This window comes from Hyla sarda, chromosome 4 (assembly GCF_029499605.1).
Source record: "Hyla sarda isolate aHylSar1 chromosome 4, aHylSar1.hap1, whole genome shotgun sequence".
In the NCBI taxonomy this organism is placed as follows: domain Eukaryota; kingdom Metazoa; phylum Chordata; class Amphibia; order Anura; family Hylidae; genus Hyla; species Hyla sarda.
This window is the reverse complement of record NC_079192.1, coordinates 238,419,242-238,440,798: the sequence shown is the minus strand read 5'-3', so window position 1 is coordinate 238,440,798 and position 21,557 is coordinate 238,419,242. Positions and strand designations below refer to the sequence as shown.

Genomic DNA, 21,557 nt, shown 5'->3' with positions numbered 1-21,557 from the left:
TTGATTTGAAATATTTTTTTCCACCGGAGTACCCTTTTAAAGGGGTATTCCGGTGCTCATATTCTATTTAAATTATGCTCTGTGAGCAAGTAAAATAAAAAAAGAAACTTCTCTAACCTTTCTCACTCCAGCACCTCTATCGGCCCTTCAGAATTTCAGCCGCTGATTGGACTAGCATCCATTTGACATCATATGACCAAACCTGGAAGCGCTAGATACTCGGAACTGGAGTTCAGTGATTCTGGTGGTGGCACTAGAGTGCGAAAGGTAAGAAAAGTTTCTTTTTTGTCTTACCGCCTCCCCAAGTGTTTTTTTTTTTTTTAAATTAGAATATGATCACTTGAATAACCCCTTTAAAGGGAAGGTGTCATCACAAAATGACCTTTTGTTTAAATCAAGTTTTATGCAAACATATTTTTAAGATTTATTGGTGATGTTTATTTACATTTTCTATTTTCCATCTATATATTGAAATATTTCAAAATGTTCTGTGATCATAAGATGGCAGCTTCTGGAAATGAATCTGTAAAGCATTAAACTGAAAGGAGACATGAGTATATAGATAAGACACCATTTGCATTAACTGAAACTCAGGGTCCCCTTCCATTTGAAGAGGTCACAGAGAATGTCCAGAAATGTTTCCAATATATGTAAATGTTAGTTGTTCTACCCATTGTTGCCTATGGGGCTTGCAGTAAAGCATATCTCTAAATTCAGTTAAAAACAGCAGAAGCAAGATGGCCATGCACTTATTATTGTAAAAAAAAATAGAATCAGAAAATAGAAACCAATTAGAAAATATACATTTGTATATGACTCTAATCAGGAAAAAAAAAATAACATCTATAACAGCTATAACATCGCACAGGGGAGACAGGTCCCTCCATGCTCCGTTGCACCTCTCTGTCAGATACGGAGATGAGTAGAAAGGAATGGAATGGCATGTCCCTGTGTGCACTGTGACAGCGCTAGAAGATGACCGGGCAGCAGGCGGAGGGGGGAATCATACATATACACATGGGGGGGGGGGGGATAAAATGAATATACTTAAGTCAGGGGGAATGTGATTATACAGTAATTAGGCACACTGTAAGTTTAAAAATCCAGCTTGGAGCCCTGAATGGCTCCTCCGTATCGGCCATTCAGGGCTCCCAGCGGGGAATTTAAAAATGAAAGTAAAAATACATTGTACATCGCAGGGGAGTGGAGCATGCCGCCCCCTCCCCTGTTTAATAACTTCTAATCGCATCGGGTCTCAAAAGGGAGACCCAGTGCGATCAATCCCTCAGCCGCTGTACTACAACCCTCATTATGGAAAAGAGTCAGGAAATATTACTTTACTGAGAGAGTAGTGGATGCATGGAATAGCCTTCCTTCAGAAGTGGTCGCTGCAAATACAGTGAAGGAGTTGAAGCATGCATGTGACAAGCATAAGGCTATCCTTCATATAAGATAGGGATAGGGACTATCAATAGGATTCAGATTATTGGGCAAACTAGATGGGCCAAATGGTTCTTATCTGCCGACACATCCTATGTTTCTATGTAGTAGTACAAACACTAATGTAGCCTCCCCATTAGTGTTTGTACTACCCGCAGCCAGGGAACTACTACTGCCATCATGGAAAGAAGTCTGTTCCATGGTGGGAGTAGTAATAGTCCCGGCTGCGGGAGTCTGCCGATGGCTGATACCAGCGGATGAAAAACTGATGCAAATGGATGCCACTAAATGCATCCCTTTGCATCAGTTTGCATCCATTATTAGTGTGGTCCGTTTAGGAGGCAATAACGGAGAAAATACGAACATTAGCGATTCAAAAAAAGTGATGGAGATACCTTTTTTAATAAAATTTCATAGGGTACCATTAAAAAAAATATTAAAAAAGATACAGTAGTGATGGAAAATATTGTATTTAACAAAATTTATACTAATTTTTAAACAGGGATCAATTTATGTGGGCGGGTAGGGCACTAAAAATGTAGCCAACAATAATAAAAATGTAGTGTGTGTGTTGTTCACTTTTTTGGGGGTTTTAAAATTTTTAGGTAGTACTACTTCTCCCAGAATGGAACACACTGTTCCATGATGGGAGTAGTGGTACCTGTACTAATTGACAGATCGCCCATGTCATCTCTGCTCTGTACTCCGGCCGGCCACTTACTCATTCATATTTCCCTCTGAGAGCGGTGATTGTCTGCCACCATCCAGCCAATCCCCACTCTGGGCGGAAAATATGAATGAGTGATGGGAATTCCTATTGACATCACTGGCTGGCTCGGAGTTTAGTGCAGAGATGTGAGCGCTGTCTAGAGCCGCTCCACATCTCTGCTAGATTATGGACGATCGCATCGGGGGCCAGGAGTGACACCCGGGGCGATCTGTCTATTAGTACAGGAACTACTACTCCCATCATGGAACAGTGTGTTCCATGCTGGAAGTAGTAGTACTTCCTAAAAAATATATAAAATAAAGGGAAAAAAGTGAAACACACACACACACACTACATTTTTATTATTGTCGGATAAATTTTTTAGGTCCCAGCCCGCCCACATAAATTGATCCCTGTTTAAAAAAAAAAAATTTTGTCTTTCAATTTTCGAGAGCGGGCAGGGACCAAAAAATTCAGCATTCAATATTAAAAATGAATGAGGAGTGCATTTCATAATTTTTTTTTCTAGTTTTCATTGTAAATCATACTTTTTTTTATTCACTTTCAACTTTTTTAGCCCCATTTTTTATATTTAGTGCAAAATTTTCTGGTCCCTGCCCACTCCCAAAAATTGAAAGACAAAAAAAAAAATGTAAATTTTTAAACAGGGATCAATTTATGTGGGCGGGCAGGGACCTAAAAATGTAGCCGACAATAATATAAAAGTAGAAAGGGGCCATTTAAATGTAAAAATAATATATTTTTTTAAATTAATTTTTTAAATTTTTTTATTAGTAATGTATTTTAATATTGTATTTAATAAAGTGTGTGTGTACGTGTGTTTCACTTTATTTTTCTCAATTTTATTTTTTTAGGTAGTAATACTACTCCCAGCATGGAACAGACTGTTCCATGATAGGAGCTGTAGTACCTGTACTAATAGACAGATCACAGCAGGTATCACTCCTGACACCAGATGCGATTGTCCTATCTATTGCAGAGATGGAGCAGCTTTCTCCTGCGCTCGCATCTCTGCACTATACTCTTGCCGGCAAGTGATGTGAATAGAATTCACATCACTTATTCATATTTCCCACAGAGAGCTGTGATTTGCCAGATGGTTCCAGCCAATCACAGCTCTTTGCGGGGAAACATGAATAATAGGTATATATATATATATACAGCATATACTCATACTACAGTGGGACCAGAGAAGAGCGTCCGGCCGCCCTCATCTATACATTATTCAGGAGGATCGCAGCGGGTGTCAGGAGTGACACTCGGGGAGATCTGTCTATTAGCACAGGCACTACTACTCCCCTCATGAAACATGCTAGGAGTAGTAGTACTACCTAAAAAAGAATTAAAAAACATTACTAATAAAAATTTGCAGAGAAGTTATTCAGATCGAAATGATTGTTTTTTTATTAATTCGGCAAATCGGCCGAATCGAATTTTTCTAAAATTCACTCATCTCTATCTATAATGATTACAGTGTAAAAATGCAAAAAAAATAAATAAAATGTTTAAAAAACATTCCAAGCAACAAGAAAAAAATGCCTGAATGGTTATAATTAATTTAGCCTTTAGAAACAGACATTTTAGGTATCAAATGGGATACTCCATTTAAAGGAAAACAGTAGGGCAAAATTTCTACTGCATGGCGTTTGTTTGACCAAAAAACGCTGCGGCTTTTTTAAAATCCATTTGGCGTCTTTTCCCTCTTTTTTGGCCTTTTTCAGCTCCTTGCAAAATTGCAGCATATTGAGTCACTGACGTTTTTTTCCCTGAAATCGTAGAAGTCTATGGGAATAAAAAAAACGATAAGAAAAACGCCATGTGGGTTTTAACTTTGGCGTTTTTTCAGGTGTTTTTTATTCTCTTTTGGACTTTAGTGATCCAAAAAAGTGATGGAGATACCTTTTTTAATAAAATGTCGTAGGGTACCATAAAAAAATAATAAAAAAGATACAGTAGTGATGGAAAAAATTGTATTTAACAACATTTATTTTTTATAACTAAATTTTTATTAATTTTTAAACAGGGATCAATTTATGTGTGCGGGCAGGGACCTAAAAATGTAGCCGACAATAATAAAAGTCTATTGTGTGTGTTTTTCACTTTTTTTCCTTAATTATTTAGGTGGTACTACTACTCCAAGCAAGGAACACACTGTTCCATGATGGGACTAGTAGTACCTATACTAATTGACAGATCACCGCAGGTCCGTTGCGATCCTTCTGTATAATTTATTGATGCGGCCGGCCACTCTATGTCCCCTGCGCTGCCGTATATATACACCTATTCATATTTTCCGCAGAGAGCTGTGATTGGCCAGATGGTTCCAGCCAATCACAACTCTCTGTGGGAAATATGAATAGGTGTATATATACGTCAGTGCAGGGGACCATAGAAGAGCGGCCACCCGCATCTACACATTATACAGGAGGATCACAGCAAGTGTCAGTGATACCTACTGTGATCTGTCCTTAACTGCAGGTACTACAGCTCCCAACATGGAACAGAGTGTGCTCCATGATGGGAGTAGTAGTACCTGCAGTTAAGGAAATATCACAGCGGGTATCGTCCTTTCTATTGCAGAGATGCGGAGTGGCTCTATACAGCGCTCGCATCTCTGCACTATACTCCAGCCAGTGATATGAATAGAACATCACTCATTCATATTTCCCACTGAGAGCTGTGATTGGCTGCAACCATCCGGCCAATCCCCACTCTGGGCGAAAAATATGAATAAGTGATGTTCTATTCACATCACTGGCCGGAGTATAGTGCAGAGAGGCGAGCGCTGTATAGAGCTGCTCCGCATTTCTGCTATATTATGGACGATCGCATCGGGTGATATGTCTATTAGTACAGGTACTACTACTCTCATCATGATACAGTGTGTTCCATGCTGGGAGTAGTAGTACTACCTAAAAAATCTCAAAAAAGAGAGAAAAAAAGTGAAACACACACACTTTATTAGAAATGAATTTAAATTTCATTATAAAAATAAACGGGATGAGTATTTAACTAAGGGAGAGTTCACCACTCCTGGTGTGACGGAGCTTCCAAGGGCCAATAAGCACTCCGCAGGCATTCTGGGTAGGGGAATATGCAAATCAGCTCATTGCATCACCTTCTCAGGCAATGTTCCCTGGTATCAGCTTAGCTCCAGTTACGGAATATAAAAAGCTTATCGGGATTAATGCCAAGCCAGAACTCTCTCTCCAGAAGGAAAGAGTACCCATCTGCAGACAGCTGTTTCGGGGTTCTTGTCCCTCGTCAGTACAGAGCAAATTGTAATGTAACCAGTATAATGTTAATGTATTGAAGTTACCATTGTTGTATACACTGAGATACATTGATATTATATGGATATGTATATATGTTAGATAAAGTTATAGAGTGTATTAGTGAATAAACCTTTGTATTATTAACCCTGTGTTGGGAATTACTTAAACTTTACAATCTACAAAGGGTAACAAAAGTAAGTTGTTAACACTTGGAAAAGGAAGGAAGGAAGGAGGAATAGTATACAATATTTATATCAATATGTTTATACATTCCCTTTATCATTGGCATCCTATAACATTAGGATACCCTTGCGTATATCCTTTATCATTGGCAGATGGGTACTCTTTCCTTCTGGAGAGAGAGTTCTGGCTTGGCATTAATCCCGATTAGCTTTTTATATTCCGTAACTGGAGCTAAGCTGATACCAGGGAACATCACCTGAGAAGGTGATGTAATTAGCTGATTTGCATATTCCCCTACCCAGAATGCCTGCGGAGTGCTTAGTGGCCCTTGAAAGCTCAGTCACACCAGGAGTGGTGAACTCTCCCTGAGTTAAATACTCATCCCGTTTAGTTGGTCTAAGGCCCCTCCTCTCAGCCAAGCCAGATCACCCTGCTCTGTACTGATGAGGGGCAAGAACCCTGAAATTGCTGTCTGCAGATGGGTACTATTTCCTTCTGGAGAGAGAGTTCTGGCTTGGCATTAATCCCGATCAGCTTTTTATATTCTGTAACTGGAGCTAAGCTGATACCAGGGAACATTGCCTGAGAAGGTGATGTAATGAGCTGATTTGCATATTCCCCTACCCATTATAAAAATATAAATTTCTTTAAATAAATTTTTTTCCATCTCTACTGCATCCTTTTTTTTTTTTTGGTACCCAACTAATTTTGGGTAAAAAAAAAAAAAAAAAAAAAAACGCCAAAGGGGACAAAAATGCAATTTCCACACAAGTGAAAAAACGCCAGAAGAAACGCCAGACGCAGGAAATTGCACTGGCGTTTTTTCTTGCATTTTATTCAAACCAAAAAACGCAGGACAAAAAAAAACAAGTAGAATCTTAGCCTGATCCTGTTCACCCATACTAAACCCAATACACTATGTTATAGTGTGGATAAACAGGAGTCCGTTGAGAGGTCATTTACTTAAAGCGGTATTCCAGGACTTTTTTATTATTTGACTTTGCTACAGGGGCTGTAAAGTTAGTGTAGTTCATAATATAGTGTCTGTACCTGTATGTGACGGTTTTCTTACAATTCATATGTGATTTTCACCCCAATATTTATTTTTAACAGCATACAAAATGACTGTTGTCTCAGATTTTTCCCAGGTTGCAATGCGGTCGAGACCTGATTCACTAGTCAGCTGAGTTCTGTGTTCCAAGAAGAAAACCATTCCTCTGTAGTATTCAGCAGCTAATAAGTACTGGAAGGATTACGATTTTTTTTTTTTAATAGAAGTAATGTACAAATCTGTTTAACTTTCTGGCACCAGTTGATTTAAAAAAAAAAGTGCCCCTTTAAGCATTTTCAGCAATTAATGTACAACTGGTTACCTATTCTAGGAAAATACATAGACTCTCTTAGGCATCTCGATGGAAAATGTTTCCCATATGTTCTCATAAAACCTGATGCACTGGAATGTGTCAATGGACTTTGTACATTAACCTGTTTGTTAAGAACATCTCTATTCATTTTATGCTGCTATATCAGGACAAACTAATATACAGTATAATTTCTACTCTTACTGGTTATTGCTGCTGGTTATGCAGTCTCAGTTTTATGGTTTAAGTGTCCTCCTCACTACTGATAAAAGCAGCAGAAATCATGAAATGATGGTTACTGATGCATTCACTTAATACTAATTCTTTTTTTTTCACTGAGCCTTAGCGAAGCACAGCAAGGTCTACATTGCTCACTTTCATCACATGTCCAAAATCAAAGCAGTTAATCTTTTTTTACTGAAGAGTTGGAGGAAACATGTGCAGTGTCCTGGTCCCCATGTCCTAGCTACAGTATACCAGAAGTTGTCTTGTCACTGAGAAAACCCATTCCTAATTGCATACACCTGTGAATGGGGTACTGTAAGTTAACCTGCAAAACTGTTTTGTACATTGCATTACTGCAATAACATACACTGAGGTCTCACATCTGTGTAAGGGTTAAATGTTTGCATAATGCAGTCACATGATATGCTTCCCAGCTAATATTCTATCCAGAAGATTCCAGAAAGCTGTGGGAAAAGTCCCTTGTTCATCCCCAGAGAGCTGGACCCTACCTGGTGGATTATTCTAGGTCTGGCTTTTACCAGAGTAAGTCCAGTTTAGTCAATCAATAAATAGGGTCTATTGCTAGTCCAGCCTTTTCAGTTAGAAAAAGTTGGTGCTTAGTCTAGAGAGCTTCAAATAGGTCCTGTAAGGTTAAAGGGGTACTCCACCCCTAGACATCTTATCCCCTATCCTTTTAATAGGGGATAAGATGTCTGATTGCAGGGGTCCGCTCCGTGCTGGATGACTGGTGATGCGGGGTGGAAGTTTGTGACGTCACGGTTCTGCCCTGCTTGTGATGTCACTGCCAAGCCCCCTCAATGCAAGTCTCCCATAGACTTAAATTGAGGTGCGGGGCCGTGACATCATGAGCAGGGCATGGCCGCGACACTCTAAACAAATGCTTGGTGCAGCTGGGAGATTTTGGGGGTCCCCAGTCCCACCGACCCCCCGTGATCAGACATCTTATCCCCTATCCTTTGGATAGGGGATAAGATGTCTAGGGGCGGAGTACCCCTTTAAGGACAATAGAGAGAGAGAGAATTCCAAGTTGTGTGTACCTCCGCGGAAAAGTTTTAACCTCTTCAGTGTTCTAAAACCAGTACACACACACTTTTAATGGGCTTACTGTAGTGATAGAATTGCCGCAAAAGAGTAGCAAATTATTAAATGTGAACCTCTGTATATCATATAGTATTAATTAGAAATAAAAATGATGCTAATTAGGGCTCTTGGGACTTGAATTAAAAAGAGTTAGTGAGACGACGCGGGCTGTCCCCGTCCCTGCCATAAACCATTGCAATGGAGACATACAATTTACACGCTCTAGGATTTGACACAAGGACACACAGGTAACCGTAATATCTTGTGAGATTTTATCTTGAATTTGTTACGAATTTCAGGAAAAATTTGATTCACAATTAATGCAAATATTGCCGTGATTCTATCACGCAAATCGCTTAATTAAACTCCATTTAGTGCGGTCCAGACTCCAGGGCATCTAAAATGGTGGATCCACATGTGAGGACATGGGGCAAGGAATCCTGGGAAGGAAGGAACAAGGTAGGTGGGATGACCCTGAATCACATGCAGCATGAAGCCTATCAGCAGCCAGTCACCCGTGTGATGTCACAGCCCTATATAATCAGAAGCCTTATTGTGGCCAGTCACTTTAGCCTTTCACTGCAGAGAGATAGATAGGGATAGACAGTGCTGTGTGTTGCACACAAAAGCTTTTTTCCAGCAGCGATTCACCTCCTAGTCACATCAGCGTTCTGTTGCACAGAGAAAGGGACAGAGAGCAGTGTGTGTTTCACAGAAAAGCATTCCTACTGCAGCGATTAACCGCCAAGTCATTGTCTACAGCATTTTATTACAGAAAAGGACAGAGAGCAGTGTGTTGCACAGAACAGCAGCAATTCAGCTCAAGCACAAATCCTGCCTAGAAGCACTGATAGGAAAGAGAGTGAGATTAAGAGAGAAAGTGCATATTTGGGTGTAGTACAGAGCGACTGTGTGCTGCAGCACTGGTGTGTGCTGCTGGTGTTGTGCTCCAATTCTTTTTTAAGCGTACTGTAGCACATTTTTCTCCCCTCATAAGTGCATACCACATATGTACATCTAAGTGGTGTACTATTTTGTTCCTGTTAAAGTCTCAAGGGCCTAGATACTGTGAACGGCCAGGCAAAAGTACTCACCCGCTGGTGTTGTACACAAATACTTTTTTAAGCGTACTTTAGCGCATTTTTTCTCCCCTCATAAGTGCATACCATATACGTACATGTAAGTGGTGTACTTTTTTGTTCCTGTTAAAGTCTCAAGGGCCTAAATACTGTGAAAGGCCAGGCAAAAGTACACACTGGCTGGTGTTGTAAACAAATACTGTTTTAAGTGTAGTGGAGCATATTGTACTCCCCTCGTATACGCACTAAGTATGCCAGGCAGAGAAGTGCTAGGATGTGCACAGAGGAGGCCTAAATTCATCAGGCAGAGGTCGCAGCAGACTACGGGCGAGTGGCAGCAGGAGTTGCAGCGAGAGGCCTGAGCTCCTGGTATCAGCTAGCGGTTGTTTCTCGACCAGCAACCATCTGCTGTCAGTAATTGGTTAACTCGGTCATCCACTTCATCCCAAGTGACATCTGACACCCCTTGTCAACAGTCAGTGGGTTGTATAGCCATTGTGTCTGTCAAAAGGGGTAGGACTGCACCAATGAATTAGAGTGCCAGAACATTTCCATTGCATAAAAACCGGACACGGATCCTCTCGCTTTATACAGCATATGAGAGATGCTCCTGAGGCAGTGACACAAGTGACATCAGTCACAAATGACATCTGGCACACCCAGTCAACAGTCGGTGGGTTCCTCAAACATAACCCTCAGTTGGCATGGCCCAGGAGCAGTCCCTGTCCTTCCATTGCCTCTGTCCTATGCTGTTCCCTCCCCAACAGAAGTATCTTATCCTGTGGGTTTAGCTCCACTATTTAGTGAGGATGATCTAGAGGACAGTCAGCAGCTACTGCCCAGCCAAGAAGTGTAGGAGACATCTGCTGCTTCCTCCGCTAGGCGGGCAAGTAGTGATGAGGAGAGTGGCGTGGGAGGTGGGGTTGTGAGCATTCAGGCTCCTAAAGCAGACACTGTTGAGGAACCTGAGGAGGACATCAGTGCCGTGCAGACACAATTCGATGATGATGAAGCTGATCGCACTTGGGAGCCGGGTGCAGAAGGGACTTCATCATCATCAGGAGAAGAGGGTTGCAGGTTGCCCGTGAGGCAACAGCTGAACCAGCAAGGTGGTAGCATGGTGGTAGAAGTGGAAAATCTGGAGCCAAACGGGCCCGGGGTAGACCACCTGCTTCACGGCAGCCTACCTTCCCGGGAGGTAGGGAAACAGGGGTTCCTGGAGTTGGCGCCAATAGCAGTCAATTAGTGCGTACTGTTGGTGGGAAAATCAGCTACTCGGCGGTGTGTCAGTCTTTCATCAAGCATCCGGAGGAGGTTAACAAGGCCACATGCAAGATGTGTCGGCAGAAGTTGAAGCATGGCCAGGGTCCCAATGTTGGCACCACGGCCCTGCATCAACATATGCAGCGTCACCATAAAGCAGCCTGGGAGAACTATGGCTCCGATGCGGTGGTCCAGCCTGCTGCATCACATAGTGGCACGCTACTCCCTGTTTCAGCCAGCCAAGGCTCCACCACCTCAGCCAAAGGGAGCTGTGTGTCAAATCCATCTTCTGTCGCTCCAGATGCTCCTGCTCCTCTTACTTCGAGTCAGTCATTCCGCCAGCAATCCATTGGCAAAGCCATGTCCAAGAGACAACAGTATGCGCCCACTCATCCAACGTCGCAGAATGTGACGCTGAATGTGCTCCTGTCCAAGTTGCTGGTGCTGCAGTCCCTCCCTTTTCAAGTGGTGGACTCTGCACCTTTCAGAGAACTGATGGCTTGTGCCGAGCCGAGGTGGAGAGTCCCAAGCCGTCATTTCTTTGCAAAGAATGCGGTACCAGCCCTGCACAATTTTGTGGAACAGAAGGTGGGCCAGTCATTGAGCCTGTCAGTGTGTACCAATGTGCACGGCAGTGCCGACATGTGGAGCTGTAACTACAGTCAGGGACAATACATGTCCTTTACAGCCCACTGGTTGAATGTGGTTCCTGCACAGCCACAACAGCAACTTGGACAGTTCACGCCCCACTTGTGACTTGTGATCCTGCTCCTCCTCTCCTGTCAGATGACTAGAAAAACTGCCCATCTCGCGAAACCTGAACTGTGCTCCACCGTGCCCCTCCCCCTCCTCCTCCAGTTCAGCCCCCACAGTTCCGTCTCTGCCATAGAGTTGTATAAAGGAGGCGTGTCAGCCGCCACTTCGTGCGTTGGTCTACACGCCCCCCTTCCCACAGGGTGCCGAGGCCCTGTACAGGAGATCGCGGGGGGCCCCAGCGGTCGGACCCCCCGTGATCTGAAAGGTATCCCCTATCCTTAGGATAGGGGACAAGTTTTTCAGCACTGCATATCTCCTTTAAGTCATCAACTTACTTAAAGAGTACCTGTCATTAAACCATATTTTCTAAACTAACTCAGATTATATTCCCTAACTACTCCTAACACTCCTCCTGCCCTTAAAAAAAATTCTGACCTGTAAAAAGCTCTGTATCATACCATTTCCCTTGCTCACATTGTGTGGGCTCCCAGCAGGAGAAAGTGGGCGTTCCCCAGCAGGCGCAACATCACTGAAGCCTGCGAGAGCTGTGCCGTGCCATGCCCCGCATGCACTCCCTGAGTTTGGGCTCCTGCCAGGCGAGGAAAAGACCAAACTAACTGTTTGACTTGTGGGAGGGAACAGAACAGAGCCACCTAGTGGCTGTTTTGTCAATCACATTAAAAACATATAAAGGGTCAGAATTTTAACAACAAGTAAATAGTGTCTTATGAATACATAAGGAACAATATATTAAAAGTTAGTTTGGTGACACACACTCTTTAATTCTTTTTACAAATCCACTAGGCTGAGAACTGTTGGTAGTTTTAATCCATCTCTACCAAGTCAGTATGCCTTAACAAGCACACTAAACCACATACGTATATATAACCTAGTACAGATAAAATGTATATTTGAATTTCCCTTTATTGCTAGTTCATCTGAATTCCATGGTTGTTAAAACTATCTAAAATGTTTCACTTTAAATAAGGTTGATACTTGAATATTAGATAAATGTCATCCAGTCTCTACCATCAGAAACTTTGTCATATTAATGCATATTTAGCCCCTTTACATGGGCTGATTATTGGGCAAATTAGTGTTCCTAGGATTGCTCATATCCAATTTGTAGCCCGTATAAAAGGGACAGTGATCAGCCACTGATCAGCTGGCTGATTGACCCTTTTGTGAAGCCATTTAAATGATCATTCTTGGCAGCACATTGCTTGGTCTAAACAGGGGATGTGCAACTAATAATAATGCATTTGACTGAATGCATGATTGATTGACCCTTGTAAAGGCTCAGCAAATGAGTGCTGATCAGTGAGATCAGTGTTTGTTTCCTGCTAACCATTGACCTGTCTATAAGGACCCTAAATTAGCTTGTTATTTGTGGAAAAAAGAGAGGATTAGAGATCCCTTCCAGAGCACAGGATGACAAACCAAGTGAGCAACAGAAAAAAGGTATTTGTGAGAGAAATATAGGTGCTAGACACATTAAAAAAATTATATGTACATGATTGTCACGATGCCGGCTGGCAGGTAGTGGATCCTCTGTGCCAGAGAGGGATTGGCGTGGACCGTGCTAGAGGATCGGTTCTAAGTCACTACTGGTTTTCACCAGAGCCCGCCGCAAAGCGGGATGGTCTTGCTGCGGCGGTAGTGACCAGGTCGTATCCCCTAGCAACGGCTCAACCTCTCTGGCTGCTGAAGATAGGCGCGGTACAAGGGAGTAGACAGAAGCAAGGTCGGACGTAGCAGAAGGTCGGGGCAGGCAGCAAGGATCGTAGTCAGGGGCAACGGCAGGAGGTCTGGAACACAGGCTAGGAACACACAAGGGAACGCTTTCACTGGCACTAAGGCAACAAGATCCGGCGAGGGAGTGAAGGGGAAGTGAGGTGATATAGGGAAGTGCACAGGTGTAAACACTAATTGGAACCACTGCGCCAATCAGCGGCGCAGTGGCCCTTTAAATCGCAAAGACCCGGCGCGCGCGCGCCCTAGGGAGCGGGGCCGCGCGCGCCGGGACAGAACTGACGGAGAGCGAGTCAGGTACGGGAGCCGGGGTGCGCATCGCGAGCGGGCGCTACCCGCATCGCGAATCGCATCCCGGCCAGAGGCGGTATCGCAGCGCCCCGGGTCCGTGGAACCGACCGGAGCGCTGCAGTGAGAGGAGTGTAGCGAGCGCTCCGGGGAGGAGCGGGGACCCGGAGCGCTCGGCGTAACAGTACCCCCCCCCTTGGGTCTCCCCCTCTTCTTGGAGCCTGAGAACCTGAGGACCAGACTTTTGTCCAGGATATTGTCCTCAGGTTCCCAGGACCTCTCTTCTGGACCACAACCCTCCCAATCCACTAAAAAGAAGGTTTTCCCTCTGACCTTTTTAGATGCTAAAATTTCTTTGACGGAGAAGATGTCCGAGGAGCCGGAGACAGGAGTGGGGGGAACAGATTTGGGAGAGAAACGGTTAATGATAAGTGGTTTAAGAAGAGAAACATGAAAGGCATTAGGAATACGAAGAGAAGGAGGAAGAAGAAGTTTGTAAGAGACAGGATTAATCTGGCGCAAAATCTTGAAAGGACCAAGATAGCGTGGTCCCAACTTATAGCTAGGGACACGGAAGCGGACATATTTGGCGGAGAGCCATACCTTGTCTCCAGGGGAAAAAATGGGAGGAACTCTTCTTTTCTTATCCGCGAATCTCTTCATGCGTGAAGAAGCCTGTAAGAGAGAATTTTGGGTCTCTCTCCATATGATGGAAAGATCACGAGAAATTTCATCCACAGCGGGCAGACCAGAGGGCAAGGGGGTAGGGAGGGGGGGAAGAGGGTGACGGCCGTACACCACGAAAAACGGGGATTTGGAGGAAGATTCAGAGATTCTGAAATTATACGAGAATTCGGCCCAAGGTAGAAGATCTGCCCAGTCATCCTGGCGGGAGGAAACAAAATGTCGTAAATAGTCACCCAAGATCTGGTTAATTCTCTCTACTTGTCCATTGGACTGAGGATGGTATGCAGAAGAAAAATTTAATTTAATCTTGAGTTGTTTACAGAGGGCCCTCCAGAATTTAGACACAAATTGGACGCCTCTATCCGAGACGATCTGCGTAGGCAACCCGTGAAGACGAAAAATGTGTACAAAAAATTGTTTAGCCAACTGAGGCGCTGAAGGAAGACCAGGAAGAGGGATGAAATGTGCCATTTTGGAGAATCGATCAACGACCACCCAAATAACAGTGTTGCCATGGGATGGGGGTAAGTCAGTAATAAAATCCATACCAATCAGAGACCAAGGTTGTTCGGGAACAGGCAGAGGAAGAAGAAAACCAGCGGGCTTCTGGCGAGGAGTCTTATCCCGGGCACAGATAGTGCAGGCTCGCACAAAGTCCACCACATCAGTCTCTAGAGTCGGCCACCAATAGAAGCGAGAGATGAGTTGCACAGATTTCTTGATGCCCGCATGACCTGCGAGATGGGAGGAGTGACCCCATTTGAGGATTCCGAGGCGTTGGCGTGGAGAAACAAAGGTCTTTCCTGGAGGAGTTTGCCTGATGGAGGCTGGAGAAGTGGAAATCAGGCAGTCAGGAGGAATGATGTGTTGAGGAGAGAGTTCAATTTCAGAAGCATCTGAGGAACGAGAGAGAGCATCGGCCCTAATGTTCTTATCAGCAGGCCGAAAGTGAATTTCAAAATTAAATCGGGCAAAGAACAGAGACCACCTGGCCTGACGAGGATTCAGCCGTTGGGCAGACTCGAGGTATGAGAGGTTCTTGTGATCGGTGTAAATAATAACTGGAAATCTTGATCCCTCCAGCAGATGCCTCCATTCCTCAAGTGCTAATTTAATGGCTAGAAGCTCTCGATCCCCGATGGAGTAGTTCCTCTCCGCCGGAGAGAAGGTCCTAGAAAAAAACCCACAAGTAACAGCATGCCCGGAAGAGTTTTTTTGTAGAAGGACAGCTCCAGCTCCCACTGAGGAGGCATCAACCTCCAATAGGAAGGGTTTAGATGGGTCAGGTCTGGAGAGCACGGGAGCCGAAGAGAAGGCAGACTTGAGTCGTTTAAAGGCGTCTTCCGCTTGAGGAGGCCAAGACTTGGGATCGGCATTTTTTTTGGTTAAAGCCACAATAGGAGCCACAATGGTAGAAAAATGTGGAATAAATTGCCTGTAATAATTGGCGAACCCCAAAAAACGTTGGATGGCACGGAGTCCGGAGGGGCGTGGCCAATCTAAGACGGCAGAGAGTTTATCTGGATCCATTTGTAGTCCCTGGCCAGAGACCAAGTATCCTAGAAAAGGAAGAGATTGGCATTCAAACAGACATTTCTCAATTTTAGCATAGAGTTGATTGTCACGAAGTCTCTGAAGAACCATACGGACATGCTGGCGGTGTTCTTCTAGATTGGCCGAAAAAATTAGGATATCATCAAGATATACAACAACACAGGAGTATAACAGATCACGAAAAATTTCATTAACAAAGTCTTGGAAGACAGCAGGGGCGTTGCACAGGCCAAAGGGCATGACCAGATACTCAAAGTGTCCATCTCTGGTGTTAAATGCTGTTTTCCACTCATCCCCCTCTCTGATGCGGATGAGGTTATAGGCGCCTCTTAAGTCCAATTTAGTAAAGATGTGGGCACCTTGGAGGCGATCAAAGAGTTCAGAGATGAGGGGTAAGGGGTAGCGGTTCTTAACCGTGATTTTATTAAGTCCGCGGTAGTCAATGCAAGGACGTAGAGAGCCATCTTTTTTGGACACAAAGAAAAATCCGGCTCCGGCAGGAGAGGAGGATTTACGGATAAAGCCCTTTTTTAGATTCTCCTGGACGTATTCAGACATGGCAAGAGTCTCTGGGGCAGAGAGAGGATAAATTCTGCCCCGGGGTGGAGTAGTGCCCGGGAGGAGGTCGATAGGACAATCATAAGGCCTGTGAGGAGGTAGAGTCTCCGCTTGTTTTTTGCAGAAAACATCCGCGAAGTCCATATAGGCCTTAGGGAGACCGGTTACTGGAGGAAGCATAGAGTTACGGCAAGGGTTACTGGGAACCGGTTTTAGACAGTCCTTGGAACAAGAGGGCCCCCAACTCTTGATCTCCCCAGTGGACCAATCCAGGGTTGGGGAATGAAGTTGAAGCCAGGGAAGTCCAAGGAGAATTTCCGAGGTGCAATTGGGGAGGACCAAAAGTTCAATCCTCTCGTGATGAGATCCGATGCTCATTAGAAGGGGCTCCGTGCGGAAACGTATGGAACAGTCCAATCTTTCATTGTTTATACAATTGATGTAAAGGGGTCTGGTGAGACTGGTCACTGGGATGTTGAACCTGTTGACGAGAGAGGCCAAAATAAAATTTCCTGCAGATCCAGAGTCCAAGAAGGCCACAGAAGAGAAGGAGAAGGCAGAGGCAGACATCCGCACAGGCACAGTAAGACGTGGAGAAGCAGAGTGGACATCAAGGATTGTCTCACCTTTGTGCGGAGTCAGGGTACGTCTTTCCAGGCGGGGAGGGCGGATAGGACAATCCCTCAGGAAGTGTTCGGTACTAGCACAGTACAGGCAGAGGTTCTCCATGCGGCGTCGTGTCCTCTCTTGAGATGTCAGGCGAGACCGGTCGACCTGCATAGCCTCCACGGCGGGAGGCACAGGAACAGATTGCAGGGAACCAGAGGAGAGAGGAGCCGAGGAGAAGAAACGCCTCGTGCGAACAGAGTCCATATCTTGGCGGAGCTCCTGACGCCTTTCGGAAAAACGCATGTCAATGCGAGTGGCTAGGTGAATAAGTTCATGAAGATTAGCAGGCATTTCTCGTGCGGCCAGAACATCTTTAATGTTGCTGGATAGGCCTTTTTTAAAGGTCGCGCAGAGGGCCTCATTGTTCCAGGATAATTCAGAAGCAAGAGTACGGAATTGTACGGCATACTCGCCAACGGAAGAATTACCCTGGACCAGGTTCAACAGGGCAGTCTCAGCAGAAGAGGCTCGGGCAGGTTCCTCAAAGACACTTCGAATTTCCGAGAAGAAGGAGTGTACAGAGGCAGTGACGGGGTCATTGCGGTCCCAGAGCGGTGTGGCCCAAGCCAGGGCTTTTCCAGACAGCAGGCTGACTACGAAAGCCACCTTAGACCTTTCAGTGGGGAACTGGTCCGACATCATCTCCAAGTGTAATGAACATTGGGAAAGGAAGCCACGGCAAAACTTAGAGTCCCCATCAAATTTATCCGGCAAGGATAGTCGTAGTCCAGAAGCGGCCACTCGCTGCGGAGGAGGTACAGGAGCTGGCGGAGGAGATGGTTGCTGGAGCTGTGGTAGTAACTGTTGTAGCATAACAGTCAGTTGAGACAGCTGTTGGCCTTGTTGCGCAATCTGTTGTGACTGCTGGGCGACCACCGTGGTGAGGTCAGCGACAACTGGCAGAGGAACTTCAGCGGGATCCATGGCCGGATCTACTGTCACGATGCCGGCTGGCAGGTAGTGGATCCTCTGTGCCAGAGAGGGATTGGCGTGGACCGTGCTAGAGGATCGGTTCTAAGTCACTACTGGTTTTCACCAGAGCCCGCCGCAAAGCGGGATGGTCTTGCTGCGGCGGTAGTGACCAGGTCGTATCCCCTAGCAACGGCTCAACCTCTCTGGCTGCTGAAGATAGGCGCGGTACAAGGGAGTAGACAGAAGCAAGGTCGGACGTAGCAGAAGGTCGGGGCAGGCAGCAAGGATCGTAGTCAGGGGCAACGGCAGGAGGTCTGGAACACAGGCTAGGAACACACAAGGGAACGCTTTCACTGGCACTAAGGCAACAAGATCCGGCGAGGGAGTGAAGGGGAAGTGAGGTGATATAGGGAAGTGCACAGGTGTAAACACTAATTGGAACCACTGCGCCAATCAGCGGCGCAGTGGCCCTTTAAATCGCAAAGACCCGGCGCGCGCGCGCCCTAGGGAGCGGGGCCGCGCGCGCCGGGACAGAACTGACGGAGAGCGAGTCAGGTACGGGAGCCGGGGTGCGCATCGCGAGCGGGCGCTACCCGCATCGCGAATCGCATCCCGGCCAGAGGCGGTATCGCAGCGCCCCGGGTCCGTGGAACCGACCGGAGCGCTGCAGTGAGAGGAGTGTAGCGAGCGCTCCGGGGAGGAGCGGGGACCCGGAGCGCTCGGCGTAACAATGATCAGGATTAGGTACTGAGTACCATATAACATTTTTTGTTGTGGGATATCACAGGTACTCATTAAACATTACCTTTGGTATTTCTATTTCTTGTTGACTGCAGGTTTCCCCTAGATGTTCTTCATCAGCCTAGTTTAAGAAAAAAAAGTAAGTAATTTTTTACGATCTTATGAATTTTGAAGATTTATATATATTTCTATATAAAATGGATGCAGCTGTGTATTAAATACGGCTAGTATACTAAAAGCAAAGTATTCAGACATAGACATGTTAGACATGTGCCAAAAAGCCACTCTTTATATAAGTCTGCACAGTAGAAATAAATGGGTGCATTTACAGTACATGTCTGACCTAGATGAAAAAAGGCCCTATGAACAAAGCCTAAAACAGACATAAATTACATTACTTCTTATCTTGCAGACCAGGATTCACTGCAGGGCAAACTAGGATAAACAGTTTGCAGAAACAGCAATACTTCCTTTTATGTTCAAATACTCAACTATTTGTAGAAAAAAAGACATACATGGTACTGTGTTTGGGTAGACAGGTGCACAATAAAGATTTATTACCAGAGACAAATAGATATAGCATACAATCTTTGTTTTCTCTGTTGTATAAATGCAGCTTATTTACTATCAAGCCAGAAAGACAAGAAAAACAGAATAAGGCTGGGTTCACATATTTCCAGCTTCTGACAAAGTTTCTCTCCAGAGTGCATTGGAGGGAAACTGATGCTAGAACTGATCCCATTCATTTGAATGGGACAGTTCTGTTCACAATCATCCAGCGTCTCAATTTTGATGCCGGAAGGTGGGACATGCCAGATTGTACCAACCAGGGAAACAGAGCTTGCTGCGTTTCCCTGTCCGGCATCCAGAAACAATGAAAGCCGGATGCCATACAACTGATGACAACTGATGCATATTGTCATTAGTTATGGCATTAGTTGCATCGAGATCTAGGCTGAGTTCACCTATGCAACAAGCAAAAGCCACAAGGAGTCTTAGAAAGGGTATACAAATATATAAATGTTATTGATATTTCATTAGAATAATAACACACATAGAAGAAGAAACTGAACATCAAAAGCAAGCAGCAACACCGGACATCCTGCACCCAAGATGGTAATCAGAAGGGCTATAAGTAAGCAGAGACTGAATATAGTAAGTACACATATAAACACCAATATACACTCATACATGTAAACAGTATTTGTAGGAAGTAGTAGGCAGATATAAGTAAAGTGCCAGGTAGATATAAGGTGCTATGTGCATGTATGACAAGATCATGATAATCACAAAGTGCATATAACCAAATCATATACCCACAAGAGGACCGATGTGGTCAGAATAACAGTGCAGGGTCTGGGATTTGGAGTGGCGACATCCCGGACCCTGCACTGTTGTTCTGACCACATCGGTCCTCTTGTGGGTATATGATTTGTATTTGTCTGTTGACTTATGTCTATATTGAGTTCACCTATGCCAGATGCTGGATATATGTGAATCCAGCCTTAGCAAGCAATATGGCAATGATTGCAAAAAGGAAAAGAGGGTGCAGTAGACATAGTGTGTCAACTGGTGCCAGACCCTATTAAACATTTAGCACAAATGCAAGTGCATCTGTTGTGTTCAGTTCACCCCAAAACAACTGTATTAGTGTGGGTTGCTTTAAATATATGAATGTTTAAGCCATTATACATTTAAAGGGAAACTGTTAGCACTATTTGCTGTTAATCCCATTTTATAATGTGATAGCATATCACTAGGATTTATGTTATAACATTATCATCAAGTTGTCTGGGACTGGAAACAATCTTAAGAACAATGGATATTCTAGATATATTCCAGTACTTTCTATAGTGGGAGAGCACCATTAAAGTGGATTAATGTGCCAGGGTATTAATAAAATTTCTAGAGGTCAGTTATCATGTGCTTTATACATTATAACAATATTTTACCCATCAATTATTATTTTTTTATTATATAGCGCACACAGATTCCACAGTGCTGTATACTGTTCACTTAATTGGATCACATCTTACTATTATTGAAAATTTAAGATGGACTATATATTATATCAGATGTTGAAATGAAGCTTCAAAAAGATCAGTGCAATGGATTCATATCTATTACTATAGCAACATGGAGTGTTTTCTTTATAGCAAATATACTAAACATAAGATTCCCTACTTGTAGACAAATAAAATAATGCTCATAATAATGCTGCAGCACATCATTGACTCCATGGGCTACGGTTTCATAGGAGTAGGGATCCTCTACCGCCAAAGTAACAAACACAGATACACTATAATAAAGGGGTAAACCTGGAGACATTTCTCTCCTACAGTTCAATTTAGGTAATTATAATATATTGCAAAGTTAGTTATATTCAGTCTCTATATATAATAAACTTTACATGTACACTTTAACTCATAATTGTACTCAGTACAATTTTCCTATTGGTCTTAGGAAGTATAGAATGAGTTTGCCTATACACCCTATACATGAAAAGTGGTGCTGGGTCAGGATTTTACAGAATTTTCCATCAGTAATAAAACTCTATGACTAGGTTCACACATATAGTAGAATTTTAGTAGACCCAACACAAAGAAAAACTGGAATGGAAAGATTTGCACATTTTTCTCTTATGTACCCATTCCTGGTTTTGGTTAGAAATAGAGATGAGCGAACTTACAGTAAATTCGATTCGTCATGAACTTCTCGGCTCGGCAGTTGATGACTTTTCCTGCATAAATTAGTTCAGCTTTCAGGTGCTCCGGTGGGCTGGAAAAGGTGGATACAGTCCTAGGAGACTCTTTCCTAGGAATGTATCCACCTTTTCCAGCCCACCGGAGCACCTGAAGGCTGAACTAATTTACGCAGGAAAAGTCATCAACTGCCGAGCCAAGAAGTTCATGACGAATCTAATTTACTGTAAGTTTGCTCATCTCTAGTTAGAAATACTGACCAAATTGCTGTTAGGCAAATT

At 44.1% G+C, this 21,557-nt stretch overlaps 1 protein-coding gene and 1 long non-coding RNA gene across 2 annotated transcripts in view; one reads left to right on the top strand and one right to left on the bottom strand.

Annotated features, from left to right (window-relative positions):
- Positions 1-21,557, bottom strand: part of SLC13A1 (solute carrier family 13 member 1) — a 94,580-nt gene that overhangs the window by 49,498 nt on the left and 23,525 nt on the right. The window contains exon 8 of the mRNA XM_056573787.1: positions 18,639-18,695. Coding sequence (XP_056429762.1) covers positions 18,639-18,695 — 57 coding nt within the window. The remainder of the gene's footprint in view (positions 1-18,638; positions 18,696-21,557) is intronic.
- LOC130369074 (uncharacterized) lies at positions 135-19,703 on the top strand. The gene is made up of 3 exons (XR_008892660.1): positions 135-267; positions 18,670-18,713; positions 19,616-19,703. It is a non-coding gene; the product is annotated as an uncharacterized LOC130369074 (long non-coding RNA).